The following is a 25,676-nucleotide window of genomic DNA, read 5'->3' as shown; positions in this document are numbered from 1 at the left end:
ACCTCATAATGCTTCAAGTCGCCTCAAAATTCCACAAAATTCCCACAAAATCTCCTCAATATCCTACAAAATTGCAGATAAATCCCATGAAATTCCCTAAATATTCTCAAAACCCCACCCAATTCCAGTAACATCCCAGAAAATCCCCACTAATTTCCACAAAACCAAAGAAAATACCTCAAAATTCTTCATGTCTCCTCAAAATCCCTCAAAATTCTACAAAACTCCCACAAAATCTCCTCAATATCCTACAAAGTTCAAGAAAAATCCCACAAAATTGCAGAAAAATCCCATACAAATCATTAAATTTTCTGAAAACCCCACCAAATTCCAGTAACATCCCACAAAATCTCCAAAAAATTCCACAAAATCTAAGAAAATACCTCAAAATTCTTCATGTCTCCTCAAAATCCCTCAAGATTGAAGAAAAAAATTCCACAAAATTCCCTAAAACTTCCCAAAACCCCACCAAATTCCGACACATCCCACAAAATCCAGACAAAATTCCACAAAATTCCCAAAAAATCCCCCAAAATTTCAGAAATCTCCTCAAAACCCCACCAAATTCCAGTAACATCCCACCAAATCTCCACAAAATTCCAAAGAAGCTAAGAAAAATCCCTCACAATTCTTCAAGTCTCCTCAAAATCCCACAAAACTCCAGAAAAAACTCCAACAAAATTGCAGAAAGCTTCTCAAAACCCTACCAAATTCCAGTAACATCCCACAAAACCCCCACTAATTTCCACAAAATCTCCACAAAATACCTCAAAATTCTTCATGTCTCCTCAAAATCCCTCAAAATTACACAAAACTCCCACAAAATCTCCCCAATATCCTACAAAATTCAAGAAAAATCCCACCAAATTGCAGAAAAATCCCATACAATTCTTTAAATGTTCTCAAGACCTCACTAAATTCCAGAAACTTCCCAGAATATCTAAACAAATTCCCGCAAAATCAAAGAAAATACCTCAAAATTCTTCATGTCTCCTCAAAATCCCACAAAATTCTACAAAACTCCCACAAAATCTCCTCAATATCCTACAAAGTTCAAGAAAAATCCCACAAAATTGCAGAAAAATCCCACAAAATTACAGAAAAATCCCATACAAATCATTAAATTTTCTGAAAACCCCGCCAAATTCCAGTAACATCCCACAAAATCCCCACTAATTTCCACAAAATCTAAGAAAATACCTCAAAATTCTTCATGTCTCCTCAAATCCCTCAAGATTGCAGAAAAAAATTCCACAAAATTCCCTAAAACTTCCCAAAACCCTACCAAATTCCAGAAACATCCCACAAAATCCAGACAAAATTCCACAAAATTCCAAAAAAATCCCCCAAAATTGCAGAAATCTCCTCAAAACCCCACCAAATTCCAGTAACATCCCACCAAATCTCAAAAAAATTCCAAAGAAGCTAAGAAAATCCCTCACAATTCTTCAAGTCTCCTCAAAATCCCACAAAATTCAAGAAAAATCCAACCAAATTACAAAAAAATCCCACACAATTCCATAAATGTTCTGAAAACCCCAGCAACTTCCAGAAACATCCCACCAAATTTCCACAAAATCTAAGAAAAATCCCTCATAATTCTTCAAGTCTCCACAAAATCCCACAAAACTCCAGAAAAAGCTCCAACAAAATTGCAGAAACCTTCTCAAAACCCTACCAAATTCCAGAAACATCCCAGAAAATCTAAACAAATTTCCACAAAATCTCCACAAAATACCTCAAAATTCTTCATGTCTCCTCAAAATCCCTCAAAATTACACAAAACTCCCACAAAATCTCCCCAATATCCTACAAAATTCAAGAAAAATCCCACAAAATTGCAGAAAAATCCCACCAAATTGCAGAAAAATCCCATACAAATCATTAAATTTTCTGAAAACCCCACCAAATTCCAGTAACATCCCACAAAATCCCCACTAATTTCCACAAAATCTAAGAAAATACCTCAAAATTCTACAAAACTCCCACAAAATCCCTCAACATTCCACAAAAAAATCCCACACAATTCATTAAATGTTCTGAAAACCCCACCAAAATTGCAGAAACATCCCACCAAATTGCCGCAAAATTCCACAAAATCTCAGAAAAATCCCTCATTATTCTTCCAGTATCCTCAAAATCCCTCAAGATTGCAGAAAAAAATCCCAGAAAATTCCCTAAAACGTCCCAAAACCCTACCAAATTCCAGAAACATCCCACAAAATCCAGAGAAAATTCCACAAAATTCCCAAAAAATCCCCCAAAATTGCAGAAATCTCCTCAAAACCCCACCAAATTCCAGTAACATTCCACAAAATCTCCACAAAATTCCAAAGAAGCTAAGAAAAATCCCTCACAATTCTTCAAGTCTCCTCAAAATCCCACAAAATTCAAGAAAAATCCAACCAAATTACAAAAAAATCACACACAATTCATTAAATGTTCTGAAAACCCCAGCAAATTCTAGAAACATCCCACCAAATCTCCACAAAATACCAAAGCTAAGAAAAATCCCTCACAATTCTTCAAGACTCCTCAAAATCCCACAAAATTTAAGAAAAATCCCACAAAATTCCCTAAATATTCTCAAAACCCCACCCAATTCCAGTAACATCCCAGAAAATCCCCACTAATTTCCACAAAACCAAAGAAAATACCTGTCCTGGGGTGACTTTATGATACTGGTATCCCCAATCATCTGGTTTGTTATATATTAAGTTCTGCACCTTTAAGACTGGCTTTGAGAGCAAGAGAGGGAAGAAGAAGCGCGCAGTTTGTGTTAATGAAAAACATCACTCCCACACATCTCGCTCCTGGACTGTGGTGTCTGCAGCACGGACAGACAGCGGGACAGAGCTTCTCTCTGGTTTTTAGTTAGTTTCAGCTAGCTGAGGCAGAGGAGTTCCCTGGACTTTTGCTTGTTTTTTTCCCAATTTTCTTGGATCTGTGCAAGCCTGCTCTGGACTGAACACCCAGCTAAACCCCAGGAGCTCACGCCTGTGGCCCACCGGGGCCTGGGCCTCGGCACTTTCCAGCGCCGGAGGGACTGATAAGAACCTGAGCGAGCCAGGCTACACCACATGAAAAGGACTTTACTTCCTAGACTTGCCATCCCATCAAACAGCAAGAGGTTTTATTATTTAATATTACTCAATTTCTGTTAAATAAACAGCTTTTTCCACTTCTCTCTAAGGAATTTTTTTTCTTTTCCCGGACCAGTTAGTGGGGAGGGGCATTTCCCTGGGGAAATCCCCATTTGGAGTTTTCCTTCCTAATTTGCCCTAAACTAAGACAATACCTCAAAATCCTTCATGACTCCTCAAAATCCCTCAAAATTCTACAAAACTCCCACAAAATCTCCCCAATATCCTACAAAATTCAAGAAAAATCCCACCAAATTGCAGACAAATCCCACACAATTCATTAAATGTTCTCAATACCCCACCAAATTCTAGAAACATCCCACAAAATCTCCACAAATTTGCACAAAATTCTAGAAAAATTCCATAAAATTCAAGAAACATCCCACAAAATTCCAGAAAAATCCCACAAAATTGCAGAAAAGTCCCACAAAATTATTTAATTTACATTTGTCTTGGCAATTGTAGGTCCCGGCTGCTCTTGCCCCTCTTCTGCTTGCCACTGGAATTTTAGCAGTACAGCTGCAATTGCCTCTTTCAATCAGTGCTGCCCACTGTGCTTTTGTCACAGGGAACTCAGGATTTTTGTTTCAGGCATCATGATCAGTAGAGATCAAAATGCTCCCAAGTCCCTGAGCACTAAGTCGAGGGGAATTAAAGCCACACAGGTCACATTTGCAGTGCTCAAACACAGCCCTGTTGCTGCTGCTGCTGCTGAAATAGAATCAACTGACAGAGGCCAGCACAGAAATTGCCTCTGCAGTGGCAAATAAAATGAAAAAATCCACCAGGAACAGGAAAAAAACAGAACTTCCCAACTCATTTCATTGTTTCTTCTGAGCAGCAGAAGAAAAAGGAACACGGCAACTTTCAGGCAGCTCCACAAGCTCAGGGTTCTCATTTCCTGGGGAATCTGAGATGCAATTGGCCTTGTTAAAAGGATAAAAGCAAAGGGAATGAATTGGGAATTATTAGGAAAAAATGACCCTTCTTACACACAAAGTTCACCAAGTCATTCCCTGCATTTCTCCTTTTCACATTCTTTCTCTCATCCACTGAGAGGTCCAGCTTATCATGTTCTGGTGCTTATCATCAACTGATTGTGCTCTTGATTTCTCCCAGTGCAAGAGATGTAGAATCATCTCAACTGAACACAGAAACAAACTCCCTCAGTCAGCCCATCTTCATGTTCCAGATCACTTTCAAGATGTCCATGGGGCTGTTGGAATGATGAGCTCTCCACTGCTGGCTGCAGGCTCTGCAGATTCTTTCTCCACCTTCAGCCAGGCTTGTATTCCCCAACAATTCCTGGTAGCCCATCATGTTTTCTTTGGGTAGAAGAGAAACAATGAAAACCTTACCAATGGCACAACTCCCCAGTGCACAAGGAAAAGAAAGAACAAGTTGTCAAGTTCTTCAAATATTTGTCCTGCTTTGCTGCAAGAGTTGTGCTGCACTCACAGTGTGGGAAGCCAAGAGAAGCTGCAGCTGGGGGCACATCTTGTGACAGGAGCTGCACCGTGTTCTCCAGGACAGGTTTTTGGAAAGAACAGACGGGACTGGGGAGAAGATTCTGGGAAAATTGAAACAGCCTTTTTAAGAAATGAAAATAAAATCAAAAGAAACAACCAATATGTTTTTTTCTATTTTTCTCTATTTATTTTTATGTTTCCCTTTTCCATCTTGCACTGTTTCTCCATCCCATTCATTCCAAATGGATCTCACCTCTAAGATCTGAGACTTGACAAGTTTTAGACACTGTAAAATACCATGAGCTATACCCAGTTTGCCTTCCCCTGTTTTACTTGGAAAGCAATGCTGGAGACACAAGTGCAGTGCTTGGCTCAGGTACAAATTCTGCATTCAGGGAATGTGCTCAGACGGTGTCTGACCCTCAGCAGGGACAAGGCACAGCAGCAGCCAAGGGCATTGCTGTGCCCCTGTGCAGGAGTCCAGACTCTGGCTCTTGGCTCAACAGGGCAAAGTTCCCGTGTTTGGCCAGGCTCAGGGGCTGCCCGGGGAGCGCGGGGCTCGGGGCGGGGCCGAGCGGGCAACGGACAAACGGACACGGGGACAAACGGTCCCGGTGCTTCAGTTGCAGCGGCAGCGGCGGCAGCGGCGGCGGCAGTAGCAGCGAAAGCAGAGAATTAATCAATTTCTGTCTCTCTTCTCCCTCTCCCACTGTCCCGCATCCTCTCCTGATTTCCCTTTCCCGGTGTCCCCTCCTCTTCCAGGTTCCCTCTCCCCGTGCCCACCCGGGCCATGCCCCCGGTCCGCCCCCGGTCCCCGGCGGGGCTGCCCCGTCCCCGTCCCCGTCCCCGTCCCCGTCCCCGTCCCCCTCCCCCGCCGTCCCTCCGCGGTCTCGCCTCCGCCCAGCTCTGGCTGTGCTGGCGCTGGCGCTGCTGGGCGGGCATCATTGCCTGGGGCTGGGGCGGTATCGCTGCCCTTTGGCTCCGCCTGGCCCGACCCCGACCCCGACCCCGACCCCGATCCCGATCCCGGCCCCGGCCCCGGCCCCGGCCCCGGCCCCAGCTCCTCCCGGGGCCCGCGGAGGACACAGGCGGTGCGGCCGCTCCCCCCGCCTCCGCTGCGGCTCCCCCGGCCCGAGCTCCGCCGCTGTCGCGTTCCAATGAGGGAACGCCTGCGGATGCCCGGCCCGGGGAGGTCGGGGAGCGCTCGGGGGCCGTTCCTGGCCCCGGGCCGAGCACTGACGGCCGCGTCTCTTCCCCAGGGAAGGCGCAGGAGGCCCTGCAGCAGCGGTACCGAGTGGGTTCACTGCTGGGACGCGGCGGCTTTGGCAGAGTTTTTGCGGCCACGCGACTCTCGGACGGACTCCCGGTGAGCAGAGGGGCCGGCGGCGGGCGGAGGAGGAGGAGGGGGCGGAGGAGGAGGAGGAGGAGAAGGGGCGGAGGAGGAGAAGGGGGGGAAGGAGGATGGGGCTGGACACGGTGGGCGGTGAGCTGAATTCGCTGCTCCCTTTGGCTTGCAGGTGGCCATCAAAAAGGTGCCACGGAACCGCGTCCGGCACTGGGGCGAGCTGGTGAGTGAGCGGGGCCAGCGGCAGAAGCCGGGGCGTGCCGGGCGGGGATGAGCCGGGGCCCGGCAGGGTGGGAGCCACCAGGACACCTGGAGGGAGAGCGGGCATGGGGCCAGCGGAGGGCACAGAGCATCCCGGGCTGGCTGAGGGCTTCCCGAGCCCTGGCACGGCCTCAGCCCCACTGACGGCACCGTGCTCCTCCCGCAGCCCGACGGCACCAGCGCACCACTGGAGATAGTGCTGCTGGACAAGGTGTCCACAGGCTTCCCCGGTGTGGTGCAGCTGCTGGAATGGCTTGAGCTCCCCAACGCCATCGTGATGGTGCTGGAGCGCCCGGAGCGGTGTCAGGACCTGCGGCGCTTCATTCGGGCACGGAGGTTCCTGTCTGAGGAAGAGGCGCGGGAGCTGTTCCAGCAGGTGCTGGCGGCCGTGCGGCACTGCACCAGCTGCGGGGTCCTGCACAGAGACATAAAACCAGAGAACATCTTGGTAGACCTGGACACCGGCGAGGCAAAACTGATCGACTTCGGCTGTGGCACCTACCTGCAGGACACAGCCTACACTCAATTTGCAGGTGAGCCCACAGAGGGACAGGCTCCCGGTCCTGGCATCTCCTGGCCCAACATCTCCTGGCCCAACCTGGGTGTGGCAGCAGGGATTCTCCCTTTTGCTGCCAGTCACAGGTCTGTGTCTTCAGCCAAGTTGCTTTTGAGCAGAGCTGGGTGGGGACCCATCTTCCATCCCTGCTGGCAGCATTTGCCCGCCACTCTGCCCTGGGGCTGAGTGAGGACTGGGGCTGGGGCTGGGGCAGCCAGCCTGACAAAATCCCCCGTGGGTGGGTGTAGCAGAGAGGGGGAGCCAGGACCTGTGCACCAGCTGGTTTGCCGTGCAGGTGAGAATGGGCTTGGACTGCTCTGCTCACCTGGTTTGCCTTGGTTCAAGACATTTTTTGGGCAATGCCAGCAGGGAGGATGTGGGTATGGTTTTTCCCCAGCACTGAGTGGGTATTTCCCTTTGTGTGTCATGGTCAGGCCTTGCCAGGGTTTCCGCTGCCCTCTTCCAACACCAGTGGCTTCTTTTCCAGCCACGGATTTATACCCAAGTCCCAGGTGCTGGCGAGAGGGCAGCAGGTCACCCCATGTGCCACTGGGGCAGCCCCCACATGCCCAGGGATGCTGGGGTCAGGCTCTGGGAGCAGCAGCATCCCCCTGATGAGCTCCATCCATATTCCATAGGAACACCGTCATACAGCCCCCCGGAATGGAACGACTTTGGGTGGTACCATGGCGAGGCAGCGACCGTCTGGACCCTGGGCATCCTGCTGCACGAGATGGTCTGCGGGGAGCACCCTTTCAGGAGGGGCAGGAACATCAGATGGGGCCAGCTCCCGCTGCCACAACGGCTCTCCCAAGGTGGATCCTCATCTCTGGGCACGGGGGGAACACCAGTGTTGGGAGACAGCAGCGGGCTCGTGAGCATCCCGCTCTGGCAGCTGCTGAGGAGGTGGCACATGTCCTGCTCTCCTGCTCTCCTCCAAAACAAAAAAATGATGGGAAAGTTTAGGCCCAGCTCTGAGCACATCCAGCACAGCCTGGGCACGGGAATAGTGGGGCAAAGCAGACAGGAGCCTTCTCCAACTGACCAGTGGTTTGTGGTTTCTCTCCCCAGACTGCCAAATCCTGATCAGGTGGTGTTTATCCCTGAACTCCTTGGACAGGCCCTCATTAGAAGACCTGTCCTGTGATCCCTGGGTGCAGGATATTCATCAGCCCTAGAAGAAGGGAGAGAGCCACAGGCACAGTGATGCAGGGACCTGGTAAGTTACAGCTCCACTCATGCCCTGGCAATCAGCAGCAAAGAAACCCAGACTTTTTTGTCCTGCCTGTGTCACTGCACTGGGCTCATCAAATGGGAACACACAGCCCTTGTGCTGGAGCTGAGCTGCTCTGCCCAGCACTGGTGGGCACCATCTGAGCTGGTTTTGCTTGTCCTGCTTCACTGACAGCCGGGCCCTGGGAAGAACCCTGACAGCCTGGTGTCACCCCAGGGAAGAAGGAGCCCCTGGAGAAGCTGTACCAGGTGGGGCTGCTGCTGCTGCTGGAGACATGGAGGACAACAGCAAGGATGACAACCTCTTCCTCCACCTGGCCAGCAGGAGCTGACGATGATGGACTTTGATTCTGGCACCTTCTTCAAAGCCAGGCTCCACAGAGAATTTTCAGGTAAGTCCAGACCCAGGGGGATGCTCCCAGATTTGTGCATTGGCCGGGAACCAAAGGTTTCCCCTTTGCTGGGGCAGATGCAACCGATTCCTCAGTGGCTGCCCAGCTGGTTTTTGGCAGGGCTGGGGACGTGGGCTGGGGTGGTTACGAAATGGGAGTGGGATCCTGGCCCTGCCAACAGCCCCCAGCACCCACCGTGCCCCGGGCTGGGGCTGGGGCAGCCAGCCCGACACAAACAAACCCCCATGGCAGGAGCACAGGTGGGACTCCAGAACCTGAGCACGGCTGCTTTGCTGTGCAGGCAAGGAAGGGCTTGGGCTGCTCCACTCCCCTGCTTTGCTTTGGGATCACCGTGATTTTGGGGGACAGTGCAGGGGGGAAGGGAGAAAGCATGGGCTTCCCTCACCCGTGGGTGGGTTTTTCCCCAGAATGTAGGGGTTGGGCCTTGCTCAAGCTCCTGTCAGACATAAGATTTTTTACCATTTTTCTTGTTTCCCCTTTTTGTCTGTAACCTATTTTCATTAATTTGTTGTTTGTTTTTCTAAAGGAAGCGTTCTAGGTGGGGTCCAGTCTGGATCAGGAAGTGCTTGGGACCAGCTGTGGCGTGGATGGGCCGTGCCCTTGGAGAAGACTGAGGACATCGTTTGGGACCAGCTTTTCTTCTGGCAGCGGATGGTGTGAGGTGGGTCCTCATCTCCTTGGCATGGGTGGGACAAGAGCTTTTGGGAGATGGCAGCGGGCACAGGAGCATCCCGCTCTGGGCAGCTGCTGAGGGGCTGGATCTGCCGTGGCTGGCTGCAGGCTGGGCACATGTCCTGCCCTCCTGCTCTGCTCCCAAAGGCAGCAGTGATGGGCAGCTTTGGGCCCAGCTCTGAGCACGGCCAGCATGGCCTGGGCACCGCGGCTGGCTGGGACAAGGGGACAGGAGCCTTCAGCTGACGGGCGGTTTCTGGTTTCTCTCCTTGCAGCCGGGCTCTGCGGATGCTGAGGCTGCTCTGGGCTCTGCCAGGGCTCTGCTGGGCTCAGCACCGGGCCGGGATCAGCCAAAGAAGAAACGGTGTGACCTGCAGCAGAGACTTGAGCATTTTGGCAATGCAGCTCAAGTCTGCACAGTGTCCACCTCCAAGGGAAAACATGACACCTCCCAAAAATTAAACTTGTTCCATAACTTCTGAAATTGAATCAATCTGGGATGACCCCAAATGACATTTTTCAGCTTGCTCAAGCTGTAGCTCAGCCCTTCTCTGAACAGTTGTGTCCCCACACCTGCCTTTTACTTCACAACTGCTCCCTCCTTGCCCCCAGTGAGTTCCCAGCCCATCACAGTCTCCATCACACTGCAGCCTTCCTTGATGCCCCTCACCACGAGGAAGGCCAAGCCCCAGTCTCAGGGACTCATCCTGACAATGGCTGAACAACAGCAATGTTTCAGAGGTCCGGCAGGAGTTTAGTGTCATTCAGAGCTGCTCTCCAGCCTTCAGCTCTCCTCACTGCTGAGTTCCCACTCCCTTTTCCTCATTTATCAGGATGAGCTCTGTGAATCCCCTTGTGATAAATGGAAATGATTCGTGTTAACTAAATTGTAACTGTTTAGAAAGTTATTATTTGTAATTAGTTATTATTAGAAGCAATCAAGGGAATTAGTGTTACAAAGCAGATGTACCCCTTTACAGGTGTTACGTGTTGAAATTAAGATAGTGGATGTAGTTTTGAGATTAGTAATGTCTCAAGAGAAAACTGATCATGAGATGGATAAAGTTGGAATGACTTTAGGCATAGGGCCTGAAAATCATGAAGTGTAAGACTAATTAGTGGAGCAGAATGCTCACTTACATAACACAGCACTTAGTACACATGCAAAACCTGTAAGGTTATCCAGAGGACAAGGAGGATGAGTGTAAGCCTTCATTCAAAATACCACTGAAAGGGGACTGAAGACCCCCTAGCAACAAGTGAGGCTTGTGCCATGAAGAATAGTGATGTAAAATTAAAGAATCAAAAATAGGAAGAGACTTAGGGGAAACATGAATGAATATGTGTAAGCATACAGTATATAAGTTTAGTTTGAATTACTTTGTTTTGGTACATGAGGCAGGGTGAGAAGTCCTGCCCATACCCCAGTCAGTTTTGCTTATGCTTTAATCATACTCAATTACTGGCAAATTATATTCATATATATATATATGAAGATATTCACTAAATTGTACTCTTTTACTGAATTGTTTTCCTTTTATACCAAATTTCTATTCAATCCACTAAATAGTATTATTTCATTAAATTGTATCCTTGTATTCAATTCACTAAATTGTATACTTTTTTCCCTTGTTATTTAATTGCTATTAACTCAATAGATCTAGTTGTCTGATTTTAATTTCATTTACAACAGCACCAAGAAGAAAAGGGGCTTACTGAGAGCAAGTAAACTTAACCCTTTGGCATGACACAAATTTAGAGGGCAAAAATTTAAAAAAAAAACACAATGTCAGCCACACTTCCCAGTGAGAAGGGTTGGAACTCTCTGCCCTCAACATTTCCCCAGCAGGTTTACAAAGGGAACTGGGATCTGAGCTGTGCCCTCCAAACCAACAGAGCCAGCCTCCCTTCAGGGTGAGAAGCCACGGCCTCAGTTATAGCCCCGGGTGCCTCCTGTGCCCCAGAGAATGGCCATGGCTGTAAATGTGTGTTTGGCTGCAGCACAGGGCCAGGGTGAAGCTCGGCAGCCTCATCAGAGCCCACGGCCACGGCCCTTCCCTGCCGGGGCCCTCACCTGGCCCGGCCCGGCCCGGCCCGAGCAGCCTGAACTGGCCTCAAGGGATGGGCTCCACCTGCCCGCTGTGCCCACAGGCCGGGCCCAAGGGCTCACAAGAGGCTTCCTCCCAGCTTTGCAAAATCTCGGCCAAGAGTGTCCCCTTTGCTGTGCTGAGAAGAGTAAAAAACCCTCTCAATTTAACCCCACTGCACTCCTCATGGGGGATCCCTGCACACCTTAGGAGAGAGCCCAAATTTTCCCTGTGTGCCTGATGAGGTGCAGGCCCAGGTGATGCCACTGAAGGAAATGTGCCCTCACAGCCCAGGGACGCTCAGCATGGGCTCCCCCAGCCCCTCGGGGCCCCAGTGCTGGTCACGGCAGCCCCTGCCTGGCTCCTGCCTGCCCACACCGTGGGCACCCCCGGCTGCTCCTGGACATGGAGCTCAGCCAGGGCTGGTGCTGTGTGGGCTCTGCTGGTGGTACCAGCCAGACACTGGGGTGACAGCTCCATCTCTTTATTTGAACAAAAAACATGGGCCAACCCCTGCTCTGGTGCACAGGGGCTGCCCAATTTCAGTCCTGGCCAGGGACCAGGGCCAGCGGGCTCTGGGGCAGAGGGTCTCGCTTGGGAGGTGTGGGTCTTGGGATGCCCTCAAGACGGGGATGCAGATGCAGCTTGGCACGTGGGGACAGATGTGAAGAGCGAGGATAACAGATGCAGCTTCTCAGTGACTGGAATATTTCGCCAGACTTCTGAAGCTGCAGAGGCACTCCTGTGGAGAGAGGAGGTGGCTGAGGCCCCCAGCTGCCGCTGGCACACAGGGACCCTCCTGCACAGCAGGGCCCAGAGCTGCCAAGGCTCCCCAGCACGGCTGGAGCTGCTGGCACAGCTTGGCCCAGCTGGACAGCTGCCCCTCAAGGCCCTGGAGAGCAGGGGATGGCTCTGGGCAGGGTCCCTGGCCAGGAGCGGGCCCCAGAGCACCACTGCCTTTCAAGGGCAGTCTCGTCCCCGCTCTTTCTCCTGCCCACCTTGCTTTGCCTCTGCCCGCTGCTCCTGGGGCTGCTCTTGGCCAGGCAGCCTCAGTGGCAGCCAGCACTGGCTGCAGCCCCAGCGGGCTCCCCAGGACAAGGCCCAGCAATTAAGAGGCCAATGAAAGGCCTGGGCAGCAGCAGAACTCTTGGGAGAGTTATTTGGGCAACCAAGGACTATCCACAAGTCCACAGCAGCCTCACTGGGAATGTCTCCTGACTATGAGCAGCCTTTCAAGAAGCTGGAGGGTGGGGATGAACAACAACTTACCATTTCTTGTCCTTCCACCACCGGCATCCAACACAGCAGAGGACCATGGAAAGGGGCACTGTGAACAGTATCACTACCGTGCCTATCATGCAGGACTTGCGCACATCCTGCGGGCAGAACACTCTTGGGGTGCTCGGTGGATTCTCAGCATTTATATTTGACTTGCCAAGCGCTTCTGTGGGAACAATGGGCAGCGTGAGCCTGTGCTGTGCTCCACTGCTGAGCTGGCAGCACACTGGATACAGCCAGGATGTTCTCTGTTTCCCCCAGAGCTGGGGCCTGCAGGCACCTTGCTGTCCCTTGGCACAGGCTGTGCCACCCAACAAAGCCCAGAGGGCCAGGAGCAGAGCCCGGGGACAGCGCAGCTGCTTGGGCAGTGGCTCCTTCCAGGGACACGGGCCAAACCCATCCCTGAGCAGCCACTGCCACCCCTGACCCTCCCTGCTCCGTGACAGCTCCCCCAGCCCAAGGGGACAGAGCCAGGCCCTGTCAGGGGCCAGTGCAGCCCCTGCCCAGTTGGGAGCCAGGGCTGGCTGTGGCCCTGGGCTCACAGCAGGGCTCCCACTCGGGGCTGCTCCTGTGTCTTGGGCCTCTGGATGCTTAGGGCCAGCTCTGGGAGCAGCTGCAGTGGGATGGACATTGGTGCACGAGTCCCATTTCCCAGGGGCTGGGAATGAGCTCCAGAGGCCTGGAAGCTGCAGCACCTCCAGCTTTGGCTGCTGCTCAGCCATGCAAGGGCCAGCCATGGGGGAAGAGTTGCTGGCACACAGCCCCACCGAGGGCTGAGCCCAGCACAGCAATTACCTCCTGTGCCTGGGCCTGGCATCTCCTCCTTTCCTGCATCAGGAGCTGGCACAGAGACATTGCTTCCTCTAGCATATGCCATCGTCTGCACAGACATTTGCTCCAGCACTTGAGAAAGGAAAAGGGACAGCTGGATAAGATAGAACTGTTTGCCATTAGGTGAGGTGGTATCTTCAGGAGGCAATACTTGTCAAATCATGGATAAGGACAAGGAAAACAGCCAGGTTCCTGAGGCTGGGCCAGGGCCCTCCCTCCTCCAAACAGCCCCTACACCTGATCTAGCCCAAGACCGGGAAATTGCAGGGGATCTCAGGTTATTTATGACCCTTGCTGCAGTTTGGGAACCCTGTCAGCTGATGCCAAATGCCTTCCTGCAGAGGCTGGGGAGAAGCTGCAGCCAGGCCAGGCTGGGAAACAGCTCTGCAGGGCATGAAAGCAGCAGCAGGGCAGTGAGGCTGCCATGGATCTCTTCCTGCTGTGTTGGGCACGGTGTGTCCAGATGTGCAGAGAAAGCCCCTGGCTGCTGAGTGTCAGGAGAAGGCTGAGGGACATGGACCCACCACGGCGTCTCTCCAGATCACTCAGCATCTTGTCCAGAAGTTGAGATGCCTCCAGGGATTTCTTGTCTTCTCTGTCTTGGTTCTTCCATCTAGGAGGACCTTAATGGAAAGTAGTTCCATTTCTCCTTCAGGCCAGAGTGGCAGTGAGTGCACCTGGGTGACTGGTGCCCTCCAAGGCACTCCCTCCTCTCCACCTTCCACTCAGGAGCAGGGGCAGGGGGACCACGTGCCTGCAGTGGCCTCACAATGGGATGGAAGGAGCCCCTTGCATGGCAGACAGGAGAGAAAGGACTCCCTGGAGCTGCCAGCAGCTCTGAACTGAGCCCCAGGCAGGGCCAGGTCTTGGCAATGGCAGCTGGAGCAGCTCAGGCTCCCTGGGGCTGGCAAAGGAGCCACACAAGGCACAGCCCCGGGGCACAACCCTGGGCCCAACCCCTTCCCTCTCTGCTCTTCTCTGTGGCTGCACTGAGCACACGGAAGGAGACACTGGCATTAAACCAGTGGGAAGGGGACTGACAGCTAAATGCTCCTTCCTCCCACTGACAGCAATGCTGTGAGATCACTCAGGGCTCCAGAAGGGAGCAGGGCAAGGTTTCCAGAATCCATCAACCTTCAGACTCTCAAGGGAAATGGCATGAGAGTGAGCTCTTGCCACCTTGACACTGATTGTTCTGTGCAGAAAGGGACATTGAAAACTTGCCTCCAACATTCTCCATGGATCTCAAACCATTATGTGCCAGGGCTTTCAGATGCTCCATGTCACGATCCCAATCTAGAAGGGAGCACGGATCAGAACCATTCCATGGTGTGCTGGGATCCCCTTCTGCCTTAGGGAACTGGGCACTGCAAGGGGGTCAGGTAAGGCTGTGGGAGCCAGATGTCAATGGACATGGCCAAAGCTGCAGAGGGGCCTGGGAAAAGCTCTGGGCTGGCTCTGGTCACTCTCCAACATCTTTGCAGGCCCAGTGCAACATCTCTGGAGGGGCAGCAGGACCAGCCCAGAGCCCTTGAGGATTCTCTCCCTCCCACAGAGGAAACCCTCCCTAAAGCGCTGGGGAAAACCATCCCCAGTGCTTCCCAGGGAGAAGGGAGCACTGCCCAAGGAAAGGGAAGCCAGGCCACTGGCTCACCTGCTCGCCGTGCTTGCCATGGAGCAGCCTGGGCAGCCCTGTCAGGCAGGGCCACTGCCAGGAGGAGCAGGAGGAGGAGGCGCAGAGCAAAGGCCATGGTGCCTTGCCCACTGCCAGTCCTGCAGCTCTTGCTGCCACCACTGTCCTGACACCGCTGTCCCAATGTCAGCACCGCTGCTGCCGCCGCCGCTGCTGCCACAACAGTCGTGGTCAAGGACTGACTGCTCGCTCCTTGTGGTGCTGGGCAACCACGGGGCTCTGGCACCTCTGTGACCTCAGAGCCTGCTGTCACCTCAGCCTGCTGTCACCCCACAGGCTGCTGTGACCTCACGGCCAGGGTGGAATTGTGTGGGGAGTGGGATCTGCCTTCTTCACTAGGGAGCTCATCCTGCCCAGCAGCTCTGTCCAAGGGCTATGACAGGGTCCCAGCCCAGCTGATCTCACAGGCTGGGGGATGAAGGGATGGAGAGCAGCCCTGCTCAGAAGGACTTGTGGCTGCTGCAAGGTGAGAGGCTGGACATGAGCCAGCCATGTGCCTCCAAAGGAGGCTGCCCAGCAGCTTGAAGGAGGTGATTCCACCACCCCTCTGCTCTGGTGCGAGCCCACCTGGAGTACTGCATCCACCTCTGGGTGCCCAACACAGGAAGGACATGGTCCTGTTGGAGCTGGTCCAGAGGAGGGACAAAATGCTCTGAGGGCTGGAGCCCCTCTGCTTTGGAGACAGGCTGGGATAGCTGGGGGTGTTCAGCCTGGAAGGGAGAAGGCTCCACAGAGACCTGATTGCTCCCTTTCAGTACTTTAAGGGGGCTTGTAAAAAAGACAGGACAGAATTTTTAGTAGGGCCTGTTGTGACAAGACTGAGGGGGAATGTGTTCAGTCTAAAAACAGTAGATTCAGACTAGACATAGAAAAGGTGTTTTTTACACAGTGAGTTTTGAAGCCCTGCCACAGGTTGCCCGGAGAGGTGGGCATCCATCCCTGCTGACATTCAAGCTCCTGCTCTGAGCAACCTGATCTAAAGGTGTCCCTGCTCTCTGCACTAGATGGTTTTTTTCTTCTCCTCTGACTAAAAACTGATTCTCACACCCCTGGCCCAAACAGAACTGACAATAGAAAAGTAGAATTATTATGAAAAATTATTCTAATGGTGTAATCCTTTCACTGAAACTGTGAAAAAGAAAAACTCTCCAAAAAGTTCTTTAGGAAAATAAGACATTACTTGATTCTGAACAGAATCATTTCAACCACACATAGTCTGCACGTGCAGAGAAAATCATTCCATGACATGTGAGTTTTACTAGATGTTTCCTAAACTTTATTCAGTCTGAACCCATAGAAATCCATTGGTTTAATGTTCATTGTTTCCAAGTTGTGGAGTCCTTAGTGTTTGGTTTCCTGTTGCACCCAGATTTCTGTGCCTCTGATGTGAATTAGGTCTGCACTCCTGGATTTCCTGCTCAGCCTTTTCCAGACCAGGTGTCTCCAGCTGTGCCAGGGCAGTGTCTGGGGTAGATGTTGGTTGATATTTGCTGCTGGGCCTTGATGTTTTGTTGATGGTCGTTGTCTTTGTGGGAATCTTTTGGGCTCTTCCCAGTCTGTTGAGGTGTTAAGCTCATCTCTGCTGAGTGGTGGAACATCCCTTAAAAAAACCCTTTAAAATTCCTTTCCCCAAGGCAAATGCAAACCAAGCCTGACTAGAGAAATCAAATAAAAAATAATTTTACACTTGGTATATTTTCCAATACTCTAATCCCAGCCAGCCCAGAGTGTGAGTGTAATTGAGAGCCAGAGTGGAATTCTCACGGTGCCTTCCCCAGCAGCTGTGGCGAGGGCAGGCACAGAAAGCCCTGAAGCTCCAGCAGTGCCAGCCAGGATTGTCCCGCAGGGGCTGGAGATGCCAAAGGAGGGTGCCCAGGCCGAGGATTTCAGCAGAGGATCTGTGGGCAGGCCCAGGGGCTTCCCCCGCTGGGGAGCCCTGGCTGCTGCTGCCTTGCCTTCAGTGCAGGCTCAGGGGCGGCCTCCCATCCTCCTGCTGCAGCCGGGAAATCCAAATCTGCGGGGCTTCAGAGCCCTTGAGCCGAGGCTGAGGGGTCCCCCCGTGTTCAGCTGTGCTGGGGCTGTTTCTGTGCTCAGGGACACTTGGAATGGGCCGTGCCACTTGGCCACCAGAGCTGCTTCTTTCCACTGCTTCGGCAGGACCCGATGTCCTGGTTGGGTGTGTCGTAGTAGAGATGGACAATGACACCTGTTTCTTCTTCCATCATAGCCAAAGCTTTATTGCACACAGCTTATATTTACATGGTTATCAGAAGGCACCGTGCTTAATTCCAGTTGGTTGGGAACTCAGTTCACTGGTTGGTAATGGTGAGTGTACACGTCAATCCAAACTTTTCTCTCTAACAATGTTTACATACTTTTTCTACTGATTCCCATGGGACAGATCCCTTGTTACTGCAGGTGCTCTTGTTTTTCCCCCCAAGAATAGTTTGTTATGCTAAAAAACTTTTCATTCTCAAGATGTTTTTACCTGGGAACTTATCAGGCCAGCTGCTAGCTACACTTAGCCCAAGTAAAATATCCTAAACCATGATTTTCCAAGTCCTTTCTCTTGTAAGGTTTTACCTTTATGTGACAGGGTGTTGTGGACAGCAAAGTCCAAAGGTGGGTGTGTCTCAAATCTCTCCCAGCCCGGGTCTGGATCTCTCTCAATTCAATGCAGGCATGGGTTTCTTCCCAGCCCCCTCTCCAGGCTGTTCAAACAGGAGGCTGGGTTAAACTCTTCCCCTGTCCTCAATTCTAAATCCTCCTGTGCCACTGAACAAGTTTCATACTGCAGTCACCGAGCTCTGCTCATCCATTTAGAGGCTCTGTTGGGGTACGTGGGAGAAGGTGAGGAGGGGTCCCCGGGGGTTGTGTCCCCCCCTGGGAGCGCCTGTGACTCCCCCATGTCCCCCCCATGCCGGGCTCACCCCCTTTTGTCTCTGCCAGAGCTCCTGACCCAGCTCCTGCTGTGCCCTGGGAGGGGCTTTGGGGAGCCCCCCTGGGACCCCCTTGGATCCCCATTCCTGGGCCCTGGGACCCCCCCGCATCTCCTTCCCCAGCTCCGGGACCCCCTGCACCCCCTTCTCCTGCACCAACAGCGCCCTGCCCCCCGTTTCCCGGGGATCCTCCCCTGCCAGCCCCTGGATCCCCCGCTTCCGTCAGCCCGGGGACCCCCGGAGCCCCATTCCCGGCCATCCCGGGGCACCGCACCCCCAGGCCTCCCTTTCCAGGGAAAGCCGAGCTGGGCACGGGGCTCTCCAGCCGCTCTGGGATTTCTGATCACCCAAAGGAGAGGGAGAGAGCAGCAGAGAGAGAGAGAAGGAGATTGGGAATCGGGGCTCGGGCTCCCAGCGCCCGCTCCTGCTCCGCCGGGGCTGGGGAGCCGCAGCCGCAGGAGAAATGGGATCCGCGGATTTGGGCCGAAGCCGGCGGGTTCCAGGCAGAGTTTGGGCGCAGGGCCCGGGAGTTCAGCCCAGCCCGGCGCGGGGGTCCCGCAGTGCGCGGCCGAGGAGGGTCCCGGGGGATCCCGGGAGGGGATCCAGGGGAATTCCCTGGGATTGCCCCGTCCCCTCCCCCCGCGCTCCCTCGGGCACTTTCGCTTCCGCCTTGCCCGCCCTGCGCCGCCGGGATCTGCCCGGCGACCGGTGACGTCACTGCAGCCTCGGGCTGCCACTGGCGGGCAGCAAAGAGCGGCGCCAATGGCGGGGCCGGAGGCGGCTCTGGGGGCGGGGCCGGGGCTGTGGGCGGGGCCGCAGCGGAGCAGCGCGATGGCTCCAGCGCTGGGGCCGGGGGCGCTCCCGGGGGGCGGCGAGAGGTGAGGGGGACCCCCGGCACCGGGACTCTTTGATCGCCCATTCCGGAGCGCCGAGGGGCCCCTAAACCCCCATTCCTGGGCGCCGCCGTCCCACCGAACTCCCATTCCCGGCCGTGGGTCCCACCCTGCACCCCCTTATCCGGCACCAGGAACGCCTGCACCCCTTTCCCGGCCATCCCGCCTCCTGCAGCCCCCAGAGCCCCCTTCTCCTTGACCCATTTACCCCCCGGACCCCTATTCCTGCCTCTCCCAGCAGCCAGCCCCTCCTTTCCTCAGCACTCAGGACACCCGGGACCCCTATTCCCAGCCATCCCGGCTTTCCCTGCCCTGTCCTGGCAATGGGGACCCCGGGGACCCTTGGAGCTCCCTTTCCTGGATACAGGAACGCCCTGAACTCCAGCCATGCCACATCTAGCCAGCCCTAGCCTCCCCTCCTGTCAGTCCTGGCATCCCCAAATGCCCTTCCCGGCTCTCCCCGTTCCCCCTTTCCTTCAGCCGTGACCCCCCCGATCCCAAATCTCCAAATGTCCCCCCAGTTCTCCTCTCCCTGCGTTCCCTGCACGTGGCGCTGTCGGAGCCCGGCCCGGGCTTCCCGCACTCCATGTCCATGGGGTCCCTGGCTGGGATCCCCTTCCAGCGCCGCCGCAGCGAGCGGGGCCGGGCGGAGCCGAGCCGGGATCTTGGGATAGCCAGAGCTGGGATCTTGGGATAGCCAGAGCTGGGATATTGGGATAGCCAGGGCTGGGATATTGGGATAGCCAGAGCTGGGATATTGGGATAGCCAGGGCTGGGATATTGGGATAGCCAGGGCTGGGATATTGGGATAGCCAGAGCTGGGATATTGGGATAGCCAGAGCTGGGATATTGGGATAGCCAGAGCTGGGATATTGGGATAGCCAGAGCTGGCATATTGGGATAGCCAGGGCTGGGATATTGGGATAGCCAGAGCTGGGATATTGGGATAGCCAGGGCTGGGATATTGGGATAGCCAGAGCTGGGATATTGGGATAGCCAGAGCTGGGATATTGGGATAGCCAGAGGCGGCACAAGGAGCGGCACCGGCACGGGGCCAGCGGGGAGCTGCAGATGCTGCAGCAGCGGCACAGCCAGAGCGGGGCTGAGCGGGGGGAGCCGGGGCTGGGGGATCTGTGGGGCTGCGATGGCAACTGTGGCACCGCCATGGGGATCCCTGAGATCCAGGCTGAGGGATTAACAAATTCCCTGGCTCACAACTGCAGGGAATGTCTCCGGAAATATGTCAGATATGGGCGGGAGGCGCTGGAGTGTAAAGGTGGGGAGGGCAGAATTCCCATGGGAATATGGGAATGGGAATGTGGGATTTGGAAGGACAAAATTTGGGAACGTGGGAATTCCCACGGAAATTCCATGGATGGATCTCAGACATCCTATTCCCGTGAAACCTCCATGGATGGATCCTGCTGCTGTCCCATTCCCATGTGAACTCTGTAGATGGATCTCACTGCCATGCCATTCCCATGGACTTCTTTGGGCAGATCTCCCCATCCCACTGCCATGGAAGTTCCAGTCCAGTTCCCCCCCAAACCCATCCTGAGGGTCGCCCTGTTTTTTGCCATCCCCACCCCCACAAGACTCCTGGGGGTCTCCCCCATGACCCATCCAGCCCCCCCAGACTCATCCTGGGTCCCCCCTCATTCCCCTATAACGGGAATTCAAGGGAGTCCCCCCGCATCCCTTCCCCCAGGACTTTGGGGGTCCCACCCGACCTGCCCGTGCACCCCCAGATTTCTTCCACAGCCCCCCTGTGACGGTGGAGGGTGGGGGCCGAGTGCTGGTGCCCCCCTGCCTGCAGCAGATGCAGTGGTGAGGGCAGTTCGGGGGGTCCCTCGGCATTTGGGGTCCCTGGGATTTGGGGTGACCCCCCGGGCCCCCCAGGATCTCCCTGAACACGCTGACGCTGCCCGTGGGCAGTGAGAAGGTTCAAACCTGGCACGGGGTCCCCAGCACTGCCACCCGCATTGCCCAGGTACCCCCAAACCTGCCGAGAACCCCCAAACCCCCCGGGACACCCCAACCTCCCCTGATCCCAAACACAGCCCTGGATGCTCCAAAAACTCCCCAAAACTGCAAAACCCCATACAGACATTGAGAAGGTTCATACCTGGCATGGGGTCCCCATCTCCATCACCAGCAGGTTCCCCAAAACAGCCATGGGACCCCCAATTCCACCCCCGGGATTGCCCGAATTCCCTCATCGGGACCCCTGTAAACCCCCCTTGAGAACTCCCAAAAACCACTGTGGCCCCAAAACCATCCAGGACTTCCGAAAACCCCCAGGAACCCCTCACCAAGGTTTATACCCAGCATGGGGATCCCATCACCTTCATCGGCATCACCCAGGTACCCCCAACCCCTCCCGGGGCTCCACTGCCGGAACCAACGGGAGTGGTGTTGCCCTTTTAAGAGGAGTTACAGTGGGACCCGACAACACCGGGGGCCCTTAAAGCGGCCATGGTAGAGAGAACCCCCAAAATCCACCCTGGGGGACAAAACATCCCCTACAGGGGCTTGGGGTGGGGACACCCCTAAAAATGTCACTTAAAGCCGTCATGATCCCCCCTCAAAAGGGGCTTGTGGGGCTGCGGCCGCACCAACACCTTAAAATGGGGAGGAAAAAACACCCCTGTAGTGGTGGGATCCCCCCCAAAAAAACCTGAAAAAGAGAAAAACTCCTCTTGAGAGGGGCCTGAAGACCCTGAAAGGCCCTGGAAGAGGGACAAGATCCCCTCCTCTGCTGGGGCCTCCCCGAGCCGGGAACTCTCCCGTTCCTGCACTCGGGGGAGCCCCGAACGACGGCGGCTCCTGGGCTGAGCCCCCCTCAGCCGGGGCTGCGGGGGGAACTGGGGGGGCTGGGACGGGGCTTGGGGGTCCTGGGGTGAACTGGGGGACCCTCAGTGCTCCCACCTCCCCCTGTTCCCCTGTCCCGCCCCGTTCCCATTGTTCCCCCAAACCTCCGCTGCCCCCAGCTCGGTTTGGGGGGGACCCAGCCCTTTCCCATCGTGTCCCGGCCCGGCCCCGCTCACCCGAGGGCTCCGAACCACGCACAGGGACAGAGGAGGGACAGAGGAGGAGGAAGAGGAGGGGCAGAGCAGGAGGAAGAGGAGGAGCAGGAGGAGGAAGAGCTGGAGCAGGCAGAGGAGGCTCCACGTGCGCTCCCCGCTCTCTGGATCTGCAGCTCCTTCGGGACCATCGCCCCCCATCCCGCAGGTGCCCGGGGAGGGGGAGCTCGCCCCAAATACCCCGGGGGTCCCTGGGTTTGGGGTTTTTGGGGGGGGTGTTTGGGGATGGCAGGGCTCCAGAGCCGAGCCGCAGATGCCCCTCGGGGTGACCCCGGGGGTCCCCGGGAGGTGTTTTTGGGGGGTCCCGGTGGCGGTGGCGGCAGAGCCCCGGCGGGGCCGGGGGGATGCGGGTCCGGCATGGCCGGGAAAGGGGTTCGGGGCTCCCGGTGCCGGCAGTGGCTGCTCCCAGCATTGCCCAGTTGCTCCCTCCTTGTGGCTCCAGTTTCCTGTGCACCCCACAATAAGCCAAATCACTCCCAGTCATTCCCTATTAGAGTAGAATTTGTCTCCATTTTATCCCATTTTTCCACATTTTTATCCCATTTTTCCCTTTTTTGCTCTAATTTTTCTAGTTTTATCCCATTTTCATAACAATTTTCCCCATTCTTATCCTATTTTTTATTTTTCCCTATTTTTTCCCCATTTTTTTCCTTTTTCCTTCCATTTCCCCCTTTTTAATCTCATTTTTCCTCATTTTTTCCCAGTTTTTATGGTTTTTTTTCCTATTTTCCCCCCATTTTTACTCAAATTGTTCCCCATATTTTCTTATTTTTTCCAATTTTTTTTCCCATTTTTAATCTATTTTTTCCTCATTTCCCCATTTTACCCTATTTTTGCTCCATTTTCTCCCAGTTTTTCCCCATGTTCTCTCCTATTTTCCCCATTTTCTTCCATTTTTGCCTCATTTTTACCATTTTTATTCCCATTTTTATCCCAGTTTTCCCCATTTTTATCCTGGTTTTATCTCATTTTCCACAATTTTATCCCCATTTTCTTCCATTTCTTTCTCCTATTTTTCTCAGTTTTTCCTCCATTTCCATCCCTTTTTTCCCCATTTTATCCCTATTTTTTCCCTATTTTGGCTCCATTTTCCCCCATTTTTGCTCCATTTTTCCTCTCATTTTTCTCACTTTTCCCCCATATTTTTGTAGTTTTCCCCAACTTTTCCCCATTCTTCCTCCACTTCCATCCTATTTTTCCCCATTTCCCCCTATCTTCCCCATTTAATTATCCCAAAAATTGAAATCTGGGGGGGAAAAAAAGAAATTTTGGTGGGAAAAAAGGGTGCTTTGGGGGCAAAACTCCATGAATTTGAATCACAGCTTTCCCATGATTTTTCCAGCTGGAAGGAGGCGTGGGATTCATCCGAACATTCTGGAAGCTGGAAGAGGACCAGGCCATCTACCTTCCCAAAAATCTGGACCAGTTCATCCGCAATTCCACCTTTCCCCACTCTCTGGATTCCCAGGTCTGGAAATTCTTCTACGACCTCCCAGGTAGGCAATTCCCAAAAGTCCATGGAAAAATGGGGTTGGGGGATTTCATCCTTTTTTTCCCTGATTTTTCCCATTTTTTTACCATTTTTTATCCCCATTTTCCCCTGCTTTTTCCTGATTTTTCCAGATTATTTTCCTCTTTCATTACCTCACTTTGTCCCAGATTTTTCCCATTTTTTCCCTAATATTTTTTCCCCATTTTTTCACTCTTTTTTCCCATTTTTTCCCAATTTTTCCCCCATTTTTTTCCTGTTTTTCCCCAGTTTTTTCCTAATTTTCCCCTCCTTTTTTTCTGATTTTTTCCCTCCTTTTTCTCCAAATTTTTCCCAATTTTTTTCCAGTTTTTTATCAAATTTTCCTGATTTTCCCCTGATTTTTCCCTCTTCTTTTCCCAGAATTTTTTGTCTTTTTCCCCAACTTTTTCTCAAATTTTTCCCTGATTTTTCTGGTTTTTCCCATTTTTTCCCCATTTTTTCCCTGATTTTTCTCAAATTTTTCCCTGATTTTCCCCCAGTTTTTTCATTTTTTTTCCCCTGATTTTTTTCCAAGTTTTTTTCCTGTTTTCTTTTCCTGATTTTTCTCTCATTTTTCACATATTTTTCACATTTTTTTCCCTGACTTTTCCCTCTGATCTGTCCTAATTTTTCCCCATTTTTTCCAAATTTTTCCTAAATTTTGCCTGTTCATTTCCTAAATATTTCCTGGCTTTTTCCCAATTTTTTCCCCATTTTCCCAGGTTTTGTCCCTGTTTCTTTTCCTCATTTTTCCCTTGATTTTTTTCTTTGTTTTTTCCCAATTTTTTCCACCATTTCTTTTCCCCTGTTTTCCCCCCATTTTTTCCTGATTTTTCCCTGTTCTTTCCTGTTTTTTCCCCAATTGTTTCACAATTTTTCCCTGATTTTTCCCTGTATTTCCTAATTTTTTTACTGATTTTTCCTGATTTTTTCCCAGGTTTCCTTTTTCTCTCTTTTCTCGATTTTACCCAGTTTTTTCCCAGTTTTTTTCCTGATTTTTCCCTTTTCCTTTCCCAATTTTTTCTGGTTTTCCCCATTTTTATCCTGATATTTTTCATTATTTTTTTCTGATTTTTTTCGAGATTTTTTTATCCTTTTCCTGTTTTTTTTCCCTGATTTTCCCCTGACCTTTCTTTTTTTTCACATTTTTTTTCTGATTTTTTCCCAATACTTTTCCTGATTTTTTTGCAAGCTTTCTCAAACATTTCCTTGATTTTTCCACTTTTTTTTCCAAATTTTTTCCTGATTTCTCCTGATTTTTCCCAGGATCTTTTCAGCTTTCTTTTCCTGATATTTTCCCTGATTTTTCCCAATTTTTCACATTTTTTTTCATGCCTTTCCTGTTTTTTCCTGATTTTTCTCTCTTCCTTTCCCATTTTTTTTCCTAGTTTTTTTTTCAATTTCTTCTCAAATTTCCGAGTTTTCCCTGATTTTTTCACAATTTTTCCCATTTTTTCCTATTATTTTTAGATTTTATGCCTCTTTCTTTTACTGGTTTTTCCAAGTCCTTTCCCAGTTTTTCTCCTGATTTTATCAGTTTTTTTCCAATTATTCCTGATTTTTCCTGATTTTTCCTTCTTTTCCTATTTTTCCTGATTTTTCCCCCCATTTTTTCTCATTTTTTCAAGATTTTTTCCACTTCCTTTTCCTGATTTTTTCCCCAATATTTCCGATTTATTCCTTGAGTTTTCTTTTTTTTCCCATTTTTTTCCTGATTTTTACTCCATTTTTTTTGTTTCACCCAGATTTTTTTTCTTTTTTCCCCTGATTTTTCCCTTCTGTTTTCCTTTAATTTATCCTGCTTTTTTTCACATTTTTTCCCCAATTTTCCAGTTTCCTTCATACTCCCAGTCTGATCCCAGTCACTTACAATCTAATCCCAGTCACTCCCAGTATTAGGCCAATGGCCCCCAGTTGCTCCCTATCAGTGCCAGTATGACCCCAGTAGCCTCCAGTGTGATCCCTGGGACTCCCTGTCTCTCCCAGTATATCCCAGTCAGCCCCAGCACGCTCCCAGTCATTCCCAGCTCCTCCCAGTTGCTTTCAGCATGATTCCAGTTGCTCACAGCCACTCCCAGTCAATCCCAGTATGATTCCAGTCACCCGCAGTGGGATCCCAGTCTCAGCCAGCAGGAACCCAGCTGCTCCCACTGTGATCCCAGTATGATCCCAGTTGCGTATGATCCCAGAATAGTTGTAATTCTTCACAGTTCCTACCAGTATGATCCCAGTTGTCCCTAGAATAGTCCCAGTCCATCTCACATGGGCCC

At 52.2% G+C, this 25,676-nt stretch overlaps 3 protein-coding genes across 3 annotated transcripts in view; 2 read left to right on the top strand and 1 right to left on the bottom strand.

Annotated features, from left to right (window-relative positions):
* Positions 1-25,676, bottom strand: part of LOC102109635 (uncharacterized) — a 138,592-nt gene that overhangs the window by 33,856 nt on the left and 79,060 nt on the right. The gene's annotated exons all lie outside the window — the stretch shown is intronic.
* Positions 1-25,676, top strand: part of LOC148182884 (uncharacterized) — a 130,349-nt gene that overhangs the window by 95,277 nt on the left and 9,396 nt on the right. The gene's annotated exons all lie outside the window — the stretch shown is intronic.
* Positions 5,403-7,952, top strand: LOC148182885 (serine/threonine-protein kinase pim-1-like). Its single transcript, XM_088064235.1, has 5 exons — positions 5,403-5,978; positions 6,130-6,180; positions 6,385-6,751; positions 7,413-7,589; positions 7,846-7,952. The coding sequence occupies exons 1-5, from the start codon at positions 5,403-5,405 to the stop codon at positions 7,950-7,952; spliced, it is 1,278 nt and encodes a 425-aa protein (XP_087920361.1).

This window comes from Pseudopodoces humilis, chromosome 18 (genome assembly GCF_049639895.1).
Source record: "Pseudopodoces humilis isolate 2021_Gansu_Grassland_sample_001 chromosome 18, ASM4963989v1, whole genome shotgun sequence".
Lineage (NCBI taxonomy): Eukaryota > Metazoa > Chordata > Aves > Passeriformes > Paridae > Pseudopodoces > Pseudopodoces humilis.
The sequence above is the reverse complement of the archived record's forward strand: the minus strand, read 5'-3'. Positions and strand labels throughout refer to the sequence as shown.

Bases quoted from the DNA above. Each gene is read 5' to 3' on its own strand.
- LOC148182885 (XM_088064235.1), top strand. From the start codon at position 5,403: ATGCCCCCGGTCCGCCCCCGGTCCCCGGCGGGGCTGCCCCGTCCCCGT. The intron at 6,181-6,384 runs GTGAGTGAGCGG...CTCCTCCCGCAG, and splicing joins TCCGGCACTGGGGCGAGCTG to CCCGACGGCACCAGCGCACC. The intron at 6,752-7,412 runs GTGAGCCCACAG...CATATTCCATAG, and splicing joins AGCCTACACTCAATTTGCAG to GAACACCGTCATACAGCCCC.